The sequence below is a fragment of the Prionailurus bengalensis genome, chromosome X (genome assembly GCF_016509475.1).
Source record: "Prionailurus bengalensis isolate Pbe53 chromosome X, Fcat_Pben_1.1_paternal_pri, whole genome shotgun sequence".
Lineage (NCBI taxonomy): Eukaryota > Metazoa > Chordata > Mammalia > Carnivora > Felidae > Prionailurus > Prionailurus bengalensis.
This window is the reverse complement of record NC_057361.1, coordinates 42,366,937-42,379,672: the sequence shown is the minus strand read 5'-3', so window position 1 is coordinate 42,379,672 and position 12,736 is coordinate 42,366,937. Positions and strand designations below refer to the sequence as shown.

Here is a 12,736-nt window from a genome sequence, read left to right as displayed (position 1 = left end):
TTTCTGGTTTGACTTAGAAGTAAAATTTTTGTTAGCTTTCCCCCTCCCCCCCATCCATGTGCTCTGGTAGAAGTCTTGAATCCTAGGGCTTTAACTATTTCACCATCAGAACTCCTCTATGTTGTAGATCTAGAATCTGAGATTTTGTTAACTATTCAATCCCATTCAGGGTTTGCCTCCAATATAGCCTTTTGTTAAGTTTTCTAAAATCAATGTTCCTTAGGTTTTACCTTAAACTTCTGCCTCTCTTAATTCTTTCAGTTTTTTTAAAAAAGTTTATTTATTTATTTTGGGAGAGGCAGTGCAAGCGGGGGAGGAGGAGGAGAGAGAGAGAGAGGGATCCTCTGAAGCGGGTTCTGTGCTGACAGCAGTGAGCCCAAAGCGGGGCTGTGGAACCCACGAACCTGTGAGATCATGACCTGAGCAGAAGTCCGATGCTCAATGATCTGAGCTATCCAGGTGCCCCCTCTCTTTTAGCTTTCATATTGGGCTACAAAAGGCCACATCTGCCCACTTTAAGGGACCCTGGCAGAAAGTCTGGCCCGTGAGTGACAAGAGAGGGAGGACCTTCTGTGTTCGAAGGAGCCAATAGAAGACTAGGAGCGCGGCGAGGCAGAGCCTTGAGTGACACAAGGGGAGGGGGCGCTGCCCCTTCGAAGGAACAATAGGAAGGCCGGAGGGCAACAACCTTAGGCTGCTAGAGGCGGGCCGGGTGTGTTAACGAGAGAATACGTTATGTAAAAAGACTCTTCACTTTCTCCAGATGTTTTAGAAATGAAGCTTCTGCAGAGCAATCTCCCAGACGGTGCTTCTACCCTCCGGCCTTACCACTCCCTCCCGCCCCGCTCCTAGGACCGGGTTGCCTCCGAACACCCCTACCCGCACGTCGCCACGCCTTTGCTCTGGCAGTGCCTCTGCCGATGGCCGGGAACGCCCATTTACCCGCCCGGAACAGTCGCTACACATTGGAGCCTCACACTGCTTTCGAAGCACCAATTCCGAATACCCTGCCTCGGAAATATCACGAGGACTTCCTGGACTCCAAAACGCGTATCTCTTCTGGCTGGAATGGGAGCCTCAAGAGGCAGTGTGAGGCCCTGGCCGTTTTCCTGGCCGGCGACGTTGTTCCTGGCACAGACCGAATGACGCCATTTTTGTTACTGGTAGAGCTCGGCTTGGAGGCTGTTTCTGGGCATGCGAAAGATAAGCTAAAGCGTCAACCAGACCCACCAAGGAGGGCTGGAGGGGAAAGGGAATTTCGGGGGATGTTGAGCCCATTTGTGCAAGCAGGGAGCCAAGTTCGTCTTGAGAAGGAGCTTTGGGGTCCTGAGAGCAGAGCCAGGGTGAGGGGCCCCGTTAAGTGATGCGGGTTTGTGTGGTCAGTGATGGGGACATGTGGAAGGACTAATGAGGGGGTCCTTTGGACTGAATGATGTGGAAAACAGTGATAGGGAGGGGAGTCTGTAAGACTGTGTGGGATATTCGATGAGGGGTTTATGGAAGCGATAGGGGAGTCTGTGCAGTGAGCAAAAGTGTCTGTAGGGTGAATGGTAGGGTTTCAAGGGAGTGAGTGAAAGGGGTTTGTGGGATGAGTGATGGAGAGTCTGTTGGGTGAATGATGGGGGATCTGGGGTGAGCAATGGGGTGGTCTTTAGGGTGAATGATGAGGGTCCATGGAGACAGGAATTAGAATGTGTAGGGTCAATGTTGAGATTCTGTGAGGTCCATGATGGGTGGCTCTTTGAGATGGATAGTACATCCAAGAATAAACAAAAATTCCTGCCCTTGTGGTATCAACATTCCAATGGAGGAGTCATACATTGGGCCTTTAATTTGTATTTCCCTGATGACTGCTTTTTCATATATTTTTGATATCTTAGATCCTCTTTTGTAAGGCACCTGTTCAGATCTTTTGCTCCTTTTTCTATTGAATGTCTGCCTTTTCCTTATTGATTTGTGGGACTTGTTTTTATATATTCTGATACTACTTTATCAGTGATACGTGTTTTGCAAATATTTCATTGATTTTTGGCTTCTCTCTTCCGTGTTGTTGCTTTGAATGTTAAGGTTTTAAGTTAACTTTGAGCTGTAAAGCACAATGTAAATTTAGAGTTTTGTTATTCTCAAGTTAACAACCAGACAATGCCCTCTGTAATTTAGGAGGAGAATTAATTTCTAGGGCATTCAGAAGCCGAGTCGCATCTCTGAAAACTTTGGTGCCATGACAGCTAAGGAGGAGTTCTCTGCTTTTTGCTTTCCCACCACTTCACCCTCTAGTCACTGGCTGTGTGATCATGAATAAGTCACTAAACCTCTTTAGGCCTCAGTTTCTTCACTGTGAAATGAGGATAATAGCAGGATCTATCCTTTGAGGCTTGGGATGATATTTAAGTGAGTTAATACCCAATTATTATCTATTCATTATGGTTTTGTAGCACTGATCTTGTATATATTTCATGGATCTTCCATGAATTCAAGGTCAGTTCTACTCATGTGATACCCAAGAAAATCCAATGGAAGAAATTAGATACCAACAAATAAGATTTTGTCAGGTAGGGTTGAACTTTGGATGGCCACAAACCACTGTGATATCTTTGGGAACAGATGTTTGTTGTTATTAAACAATTGGGAGTGTGATCTTGTGGTCGGCCTCTTCTTCATTTTGCAGGTGTATTTCCATGCTATTAACTTTATTTCCATATACTATTAAGTATATTTCTATGGAAATTTTCAAACATTCAGCAAAATATAGGGAATTATATAATAAACCCCATTATGCACATCACCCAGTATCATCAATCATCAACTCATGGCCACTGTTGTTTCACCTAGACCAGGGGATGGAAAACTCTAGGCAGTGGGCCAAATATGGCCTGCTGCTGTTTTTATACAGCTGTAAACTATGAATGGTTTTCACATTTTTTAATGTTTGGAAAAAAATCAGAAGAATATTTTGTGACATATGAAAATGATATAAAATTCAAATTATAGTGTCCATAAGTGATGTTTTATTGGAACACAGCCAGTGAACAGAATTGGCTTATGCATTGTCTATAGCTGCTTTCAATCACTGAATAATTGCAACAAAGACCATAGGCTTCACAAATCTGAAATATTTACTGTCTGTCTCTTTACAGAGAAAGTTTGCCAACCCCTAATCTAGACCACCCATTTATTTCTTTCTTCCAGATTGTTTTTTGTTATTGATAACATAAAATGCACAAATATTAAATGTATAGCTCAATTAATCTTTATATATATAGTTGTTATTATTTTGAAACAAAGCCCAGATATATCATTTCATACAAAAGATAAGGACTTCAAGGTCAATACTTGAATTTTATATATTCAATATAAAATAACAGTAATAACTTCCGATCATCATTGGTTAAATTTCTTAATATCATCAAATATCTAGTCAGGACTCAAAATTTAATGATTATCTCAAAGATTTTTTTGTCTTTTTAAATTAAGGTCCAGACAAGGTCCATACTTTACATTTGGTTTCTGTATCTCGTGAACCTCTTAATTGTCTCTAGTGTTACTTTAAATGGTCACCTGCCTTTTCATCTCTTGGAGGTTCCATAACTTATTTTCTCAGTCCTCAGTGATTAAGCATTTTGATTATTTTCAAAATTATGGTGTTAAAGACAAATCTGTGATGAAATTTCCTTCAGTTAAGTCTCTGCACACATCCATGATTATTACCTTAAGAAAAAGTTCTAGAAGTGGCATTGCTGGTCAGATGACAAAGACAATTACCAATGAATTAACAAGTAATGCATTTTATATTCAGCCACTGAAGAGTGATTAATACAGCCTGGTCTCTGAAGACTCTTCTGTACCCCCACCCCAACCCCAATTGGTTTCCAAAGAGAAACAGAAAATGATGGAGTCCCAGGTAGGTTGTTTGTTTCCCACTTGGTTTTCCCACAATAAAATGAAAAAGGACAATACATTGAACACATGAATTAGAGAAATTTAGACAGAATAGAAGATTAAGAGGCAGGTGAAGTTGCTGTGAAGATATCTGGCCATATTTGATATAAAATGAGATAAACATTTTATCTTCAAGCTTCCTGGCAGCCACAGTGAAAATGGCAAACAGGATGCTTTAGATGATTTGCATTCCCCATCAAGATAAAGCAGTTCATCAATCCATCTCCTCAAGTCAAGATTTCTGAGACTTTAGCTTAAGAAATGTTATTGTTGAGTTTTCCTAAAGGCCAGCCGTTTTCAGCACAGTGTGGTATCATCAATAGTTGTTTCAAAGAGGCTATTTTTAGTTAAAATTTTCTGGCAGAGGCTTGGAGCCTGGTTTTCCATGGCTCCTTCACTGTCATCTCATAGTTTGTGGGATCATGCCCCAACTCAAGGCCAGTTCCTTCTCTACTCTACTCTCTACTCTACTTTTATGCCTTTTTATCCTTTCTTTGCAAGGGTAGTATATACATGGTGCAAAGAATGTACATAATATTGCAAAGTAAAATTTAGGAAGAAAGGGAAATATGTCTGAAATCTAATTTTTGCCTTCTTCCCTGGCATAACTAGTATTATGTAGTTTGGGGATGATCTTTCCACTCTTTATACATATAATCCCTATGTGTGTAGATGTATATATGTAAATGTGTGTGAGTGATTTTATTATTTTCATGTGTTTTTTACTACACAAACTATATCTTCTGTAACTTTAAAAAAGTGTATTAAAACATTTCCAATAAATCCAAACTTTACATATTTTATTATGGAAAGTTTCAGTTTTGAACATACACAAAAGTTGATTTTTGTGAACCCCTTTGTACTTATCACCCAGCTGCAAATATTATCAACCAGTGGCCAATCTTGTTTTATCTATGGTTAATCTCCAACCATTCCTGTCATCATCATCATCATCATTGAGTCAGTCTTTTATTAATATTTTGTTGAGAATTTTTACTCCTATGTTCATGAGACATGGTTGTGTTTTTTTTGTATTGTGCTTATCATGTTTTGGCATCACAGTTATGTTGGCTTTATTTAACAAGTTGGGAAGTATTCTTTGAAAGAGTTTGGGTAAAATTAGTATTATTTCCTTCTTTTTAATTTTTTAAGTTTATTTATTTATTTTGAGAGAGAGAGCAACTGGGGGAGGGGCAGAGAAAGAATCCCAAGCAGGCTCCACGCCAACAGTCCAGAGCCCAATATGGGGCTCGAACACACTAACCATTAGATTATGACCTGAGCCAAAACCAAGAGTCGGATGCTTAACCGACTCAGCCGCCCAGGCACCCTAGTATTATTTCCTTCTTAAAAATTAGGAAGAATTCTCCAGTGAAGTCATCAGGGTGTGGAGTTTTATTTGTGGTTAAGTTTTTAATTATGAATTTGATTTATTTAAAAGATACAATACCATCCAGCTTTTCTATTTCTATGTATGTTGGGTTTGTTAACTTGTGATTTCCAAGTAATTTGTCCAGTTTGTCTAAGTTAGAGGTCAGCAAACTTTTTCTGTAGAGGGCCAGATAGAAATACTTAAGCTTTTGTAGGCCATATGGTCTCTGTTGCAACTACTCAGTTCTGCTTTTGTAGGTTGAAAACAGCTGTAGACAATATGTAAACCAATGAACATGGCTGTAATCCAAAAAAATTTTATTTATGGACACTGAAAATTGAATTTCATACAATGTTCACATGCCACAAAATATTCTCCTTTCACTTTTTTCTTCAACAGTTAAAAGTGTAAAAACCATCCTATGCTTATGGGCCAGATTTGGCATGCGTACCATACCCTGCTGTCCTGCAACCTGCATTGCAAATAAACTTTATTTATAAATAAAATTGCTCATAGTATCTTTTTTAATGTTTATTTATTTATTTTGAGAAAGGGAGAAAGCACGTGTGCAAGCGTGAGCAGGGGAGGGGCAGAAAGAGAGAGGGAGAAAGAGAGAATCACAGGTAGGCTCTGTGCTGTCAGCACACAGCCCGATGCAAGGCTTGATGTCATGAGCCCAGAGATCATGGCCTGAGCTGAAATCAAGAGTCTGGCACTCAACTGACTGAGCCACCCAGGCACTTTGTTCATAGTATCTTTTCATTGTTCTTTTAATGTTTGCAGGATACCAGCCCCTTGTTGTGGATTCTTTTATTTCTGTTTTTTTTTTCTTTGATGTCTAATGGAAATAAGAATAAGAATAGGGATGCCTGGGTGGTTCAGTCCATGAAGCATCCTACTTTGGCTCAGGTTATGATCTTGCGGGCGTGACTTTGAGCCCCATGTCGGGCTCTATCCTGACAGCTCAGAGCCTAGAGCCTGCTTCAGATTCTGCGGCTCCCTCTCTCTCTGCCCCTCTCCCGCTTGCACTCTCTCTCTCTCACAAAAATAAACATTAAAAAATTTTTTTTAAAGAATAAGAATAATCACAGCTACCGTTTATTGAACGCCTACTGTGTGCCTGACACCATTATAATAAAACATAATGGAATTACTTTGTGTTAGATACTATTATTTATCCCCATTCTTCAGAGAAAAAAGCTGAGGCATGGGTAGTACATAGTCTCACCAATACTCTAAAGTAGTGAAGTCACAAATAAGGGAACAACCTTATCAACATATCTTTGTATATTTCTCAAATATTTATATAGACCAAATTCTTGGACATGAGAGTGCTAGGTTACAGAGCAAGCATGTTTAAAATTTAAAGGGTATTTTTCAAATTGCATTTTGATATTATGTAATAAGCTTCTACATGTGGCTTCAAATCACTTATAAAAAGGCCCATTTCCAAATACTTCTCTGACTACCAGATAGCTTCAGTGGTTTTCATTCTTACTATTTTTATGGATGAGCATTGTATCTTATTTTCATTTGCTTTTCATTAATCATTAAATGAAATATGGCATTTTTTCACATATTTATTTGCCATTTAAAAATTTCTCTGTAAAACTCCCTTTCTGTCTTTGTCTTTTGCTCATTGATTTCTAAGAGCTTTTTGTATATGAGTGATACAAATTTTGAAGTACACATTAAAAACTTTTTTGGCTATATGTCATTTTCTCACTCAGCCTTGTTGGCTGTCTTCTCTCACTAGAATATGAGATACTTGAAGAAAGATATTTTTGTCAGGTTTCTTTTTTGCTGTATCCCCAGTTCCTAGAAAAATGCCTGGTATTCAGTGGGATCTCAATAACTGCTTGCTGAATAGATGGATGTTTTTTTTCACTTAACAATATATCTTAGAGATTTTTGCATAGCGATCCTTGTTGCTTTTTTGGTTGTATATGGAATTCTCTTATGCAGATTGAAGCACAATTCATCCAATCCCCCATAAAGTTGTCTGCATTATTTTGCTATTATAAATAGTACTGTAGTGAAGTAACATCACACATGTTCTTTTGCTTACATATATGTGTTGAATAATTTCTAGAAATGGAATTGCTGGTCAGATGACTATAGATGCTAGAGAGGATGTGGAGAAACAGGAACCCTCTTGTATTGTTGGTGGGAATGCAAACTGGTGCAGCCACTCTGGAAAACAGTGTGGAGGTTCCTCAAAAAATTAAAAGTAGATCTACCCTATGACCCAGCAATAGCACTGCTAGGAATTTACCCAAGGGGTACAGGAGTACTGATGCACAGGGGCACTTGTACCCCAATGTTTATAGCAGCACTCTCAACAATAACCAAATTGTGGAAAAAGCCTAAATGTCCATCAACTGATGAATGGATAAAGAAGATGTGATTTATATATACAATGGAATACTACTTGGCAATGAGAAAGAATGAAATCTGGCCTTTTGTAGCAACGTGGATGGAACTGGAGAGTGTTATGCTAAGTGAAATAAGTCAGGCAAAGAAAGACAGATATCATGTTTTCACTCATATGTGGATCCTGAGAAACTTAACAGAAGACCAGGGGGGAGGGGAAGGGGGGAAAAGTTACATAGAGGGAAGGAGGCAAACCATAAGAGACTCTTAAATACTGAGAACAAACTGAGGGTTGATATGGGGTTGGGGAGAGGGGAAAGTGGGTGATGGGCATTGAGGAGGGCACCTGTTGGGATGAGCACTGGATGTTGTATGCAAACCAATTTGACAATCAATTATATTAAAAATAAGATTTTGATGGATATTGTTAAATTATTGTAAGTTAATTGCCCTCAAAATATATTGTACCAGTGTATACTCGCAATTTGAGTGCTACTTTTTTTTTTACATTTTCACCATCTTAGTGACTTATCAAACTCTAAACTTTGATATTATGTAAGAAAAACATGATATTTTGATTTAATTTGCATTTATCTTCATGTGAATGAAGTTGAACACCATTTTACATGTTTAGAAGCCATTTGCATTTTATTTTCTCTGAATTGACAGTAATGTCCTTTGATTATTTTTTAAAAGGTTGTTAGTCATTTTCTTTTTGCTTTGTAGGAGCTCTATAAATTGAGCAAATTTGTTCTTTGTCCATCTTATGTGTTGTGCATATATATACTCCTCAGGTAGTTGCTTGTCCTTTGAATTTGTTTATGGTATATTTTGCTATGAAATACATAAAGTAATCAAATTTATCAGTGTTTTCCTTTGTGACATCTGGGTCTTGTAGCATGACTACTTAGAAGAGTTTTCTCCACTTTAAAATTATTTTTAGAATCTCTCCTGTCTTTATTTTTATGTCTTCTGATTTTCTTTGTTTAAATTTTTGTTATATCTCAAATTTATTTTTTTTAATTTTTTTTAATGTTTATTTATTTTTGAGACAGAGACAGAGCATGAACGGGGGAGGGTCAGAGAGAGGGAGACACAGAATCTGAAACAGGCTCCAGGCTCTGAGCTGTCAGCACAGAGCCCAACGCGGGGCTCGAACTCACGGACCGCGAGATCATGACCTGAGCCAAAGTCGCCGCTTAACCGACTGAGCCACCCAGGCACCCCTCAAATTTATTTTTGAGTATAGTATGAAATAAGGAGTCTAACTTTACATTTTTCTGATAACTACCCAGTTTTGAACAATCTATCTTTTCTGCATTTATTTACTTTCAAAATTCATTTGTTTATTTCTTTTTCTTTTTTCTTTTTTTAAAATTTAAGTTATAGTTAACATAGAGTGCAATATTGGTTTCAGGAGTAGAATTCAGTGATTCGTCACTTACACACAACACCCAGTGCTCATTACAAGTGCCCTTAATACCCATCACCTATCTAACCCTTCTCCCAACCACTTCCCTCCATCAGCCCTCAGTTTTTTCTCTATTGTTAAGAGTCTCTTGTGGTTTGTTTCCCTCTGTTCTCATTTTTTCCTTTCCTATATGTTCATCTGTCTTGTTTCCTAAATTCCACGTATGAGTCAAATCATATGGTATTTGTCTTTCTCTGACTGACTTATTTTGCTTAGCATAACACGTTGTAGCTCCATCCATGTTGTTGAAATGGCAAGATTTCATTCTCTTTTAATGTTTATTTATTTATTTTGACAGAAAGCGAGAGATAGAGAGAGAGCAGGCGAGGGGTAGAGAGAGAAGGAGAGAGAGAACCCCAAGCAGGCTCCATGCTGTCAATGCAGAGCCCAAAGCGAGGCTCAGTCTCATGAACTGTGAGATCATGACCTGAGCCGAGATCAAGAGTCGGATGCTTCACTGACTGAGCCACCCAGGGTGCTCCAAGATTTCATTATTTTTGGTGGCTGAGTAATATTCCATTGCAATCTAGTTTTAGACTCTTTATTCTGTTCCACCAACTATTCTTGCTAATGGCAGAACTTACAAAGTTTTTCTCATTAAGTATGCTACACAAAATGATAAGTAGTTATCCTACAGGTGTTGCTGTGGTAAAAATGATCAGGATGAGCAGATTGTACATAATGTACTGTTATAGGAACTAGTGACCTATGAAGATGTGGCTGTAGACTTCACCCAGGAGGAGTGGCAGCATCTGGACCCTGCTCAGAAGATCCTACACAGAGATGTGATGCTGGAGATCTACAGCCATCTGGTCTCTGTGGGTAAGGGCAAATTCTCTGTATAACAATGAATCAAGTCCTCCCCATTCTTCAAACTGTCAAGACCATGACCTTTATGATTTTCCATTAATAGGGTCTTTATAGTTTTTTTATGTTTATATTTTTGTTATATCTGGAATTTATTTTTGTGAGTTAAGGATCCATCTTTCCTGGGAGGCCCCTGAGATTGCTTCTTCTCTTTATGAATTTCTGAATAATTTTCCCTTAACAGGGTGTTCAGGTATAAGTCCAGGTATAATCTTCAAGTTGGAACATGAAGAGGACCCATGGATCATGAAGAGTGAGTTGTCAAGGTGGATCCACTCAGGTAAGTGAGAATTTGATAGATGGCTGGGAGGGTATTTCTTCTTCTCTGACATCAATGAACTCTTTTATTCTTTAAAATTCACCAGGCCTTCTTTATAACATCCATCCCACATGAGCACCTTCTTAGCACTTCTGTTCATTGCTGTTTTATTTTTGGTTTCTATTTGATTTTATCTTTTTCTTCTTTCAGACAGGGAGAAAAGCCTTGACTCTTCCCAGCACATCATTTCTGAAGAACTTTCATTTCAAAAAGAGATATTGGAAAAAGCCCCAAAGGATAATTCATTGTACTGCCTTTTAAAAGTTTGGCGTATTGATGGTCAGACACATAAATATCAGGGAAACCAAGACAGAGTTTTGAAGCAAGTCACAGTCATTAACCATGAAACATTGACCAAGGAGAAAGGCACCAAATATAACACACTTGGAAACAGTTTTGGTGGGTGCATAAACCTTGATCCTTCAAGTAAAAAACTCCATAATTTTGATTTATGTGAAAAGAACTTGGAATCTAATTTAGACTCACTGATATGTAATAGGAGCCATACAAGAAAGAACCCCATTGAGAGATTTGGATGCAGGAGCCCACCTAGCTTTAGTGATTCCTGTTCTGTACCTGAGAAAATTTACACTGGCATGAAACCTTGTGGACATGGTCAATGTGAAAAATTTCTCAGTCATAAACAAGTCCATATTCAGTATAAAAAAGGTCAAGCTGGTAAGAAACCCAATGTTTGTGGTGAGTGTGGGAAAGGCTTTATTAAGAAGTCACAACTTATTATACATCAAAGAATTCATACTGGAGAAAAACCGTATGTATGTGGAGATTGTGGAAAAGCCTTCAGTGAGAAATCACACCTCATTGTGCATCAGAGGATTCATACTGGGGAGAAGCCCTATGAGTGTAGTAAGTGTGGGAGGGCCTTCTCCCAGAAGTCACCCTTCATTGTTCATCAAAGAGTCCACACTGGAGAGAAACCCTATGAATGTTCTGAGTGTCAAAAAGCCTTCTCTCAGAAGTCACATCTCATTATACATCAGCGAGTTCACACTAGAGAGAAGCCCTTTGAATGTAGTGAATGTGGGAAAGCCTTCTGTGAGAAGTCTCACCTTTTTATACACCAGATAACTCATACTGGGGAGAGACCCTATGAATGTACTGAATGTGGGAAGACCTTCCCTCGGAAAACACAACTCATCATCCATTATAGAACACATACTGGAGAGAAACCCTATAAGTGTAGTGAATGTGGAAAAACCTTTTGCCAGCAGTCCCACCTCATAGGGCATCAAAGAATTCATACAGGAGAGAAACCTTATGTGTGTAATGACTGTGGAAAAGCCTTTTCCCAAAAGTCCCACCTTACTGGACATCAAAGGCTTCACACTGGAGAGAAACCTTATATATGTACAGAGTGTGGAAGAGCCTTCTCTCAGAAATCACCTCTTATTATACACCAGAGAATTCATACAGGGGAGAAACCCTATGAGTGTAGTGACTGTGGCAAAACCTTCTCCCAGAAATCACCCCTCATTATTCATCAGAGAATTCATACAGGGGAGAAACCCTATGAGTGTACTGAGTGTGGAAGGGCATTTTCCCTGAAGTCACATCTCATTATACATCAGAGAGCTCATGCTGGAGAGAAACCATATGAACGTAATGAATCTGGAAAGGCCTTATGTGAGACATCTCCACTAGCTGTACATCAAAGAACTCATACTAGGGAGAAACCCACTGAATCTGCTGAATATGGTATGGCCTTTTCCCGAAATTCACAGATGATCACATATCAGAGAACACACACAGCAGAGAAACCCTCCAACTGCAGTGACTGTGGGAAGGTGTTCTGCCAGCACATACACTTCACTGGACATCAGAACCAACATAGGAGAGAAACCTCATATAAGTACTGATTGTGGGAAGGTCTTCCCAGAAGTCAGATCTCACTATGGATGAAAAAACTCACACTGAACAGAAATCCTCTGGGTACATTGGACATGAAAAAAAATGTGGCACCTCCTTTACTGTGGAATAGATTCATACATTCCTACATATTTCTGATTACTCCTCCACAGGATGATCTGGTCAGGCTCTCAGAATATTTTCAACACTGTAAATATGTAATGCACTTTCTCACCTTCAAAGTATTCCCCCCCCTCACAGAATAAATACATCTGGAATAATTGGCATAGTTTTGGTGTTATTTGGTGCTTGCAGGTTTTGTAGCATTTTCCGGTGAATTTATTTGGGTATGGTGCATAATTTGAAAGCAATCTCATTGTCATCTTTCTCTATTTCTTTGATCATATTTTCTCTCTTTAGATTATATATGTATTTATGTTGATATGTCTATCAATACATAGATATAGATATATGAATCCTTGTAATTTTCATAAAAATCATCCATTTTCTCAAGGAAGTATAGATTTGT

At 38.7% G+C, this 12,736-nt stretch overlaps 1 protein-coding gene across 1 annotated transcript; it reads left to right on the top strand.

Annotated features, from left to right (window-relative positions):
• Positions 1 to 1,061: 1,061 nt before the first annotated feature.
• On the top strand, positions 1,062 to 12,488 carry ZNF630 (zinc finger protein 630). Its single transcript, XM_043569845.1, has 5 exons — positions 1,062 to 1,163; positions 3,797 to 3,901; positions 9,851 to 9,977; positions 10,207 to 10,302; positions 10,492 to 12,488. The coding sequence occupies exons 2-5, from the start codon at positions 3,887 to 3,889 to the stop codon at positions 12,216 to 12,218; spliced, it is 1,965 nt and encodes a 654-aa protein (XP_043425780.1). The 5' UTR covers positions 1,062 to 1,163; positions 3,797 to 3,886; the 3' UTR covers positions 12,219 to 12,488.
• Positions 12,489 to 12,736: the final 248 nt, after the last annotated feature.

What these genes read in the sequence shown, in the direction of transcription:
- ZNF630 (XM_043569845.1), top strand. An exon ending in CAGCCATCTGGTCTCTGTGG is followed by an intron (nt 9,978 to 10,206) that starts GTAAGGGCAAAT and finishes TTCCCTTAACAG; the next exon opens with GGTGTTCAGGTATAAGTCCA. An exon ending in GTCAAGGTGGATCCACTCAG is followed by an intron (nt 10,303 to 10,491) that starts GTAAGTGAGAAT and finishes TTCTTCTTTCAG; the next exon opens with ACAGGGAGAAAAGCCTTGAC.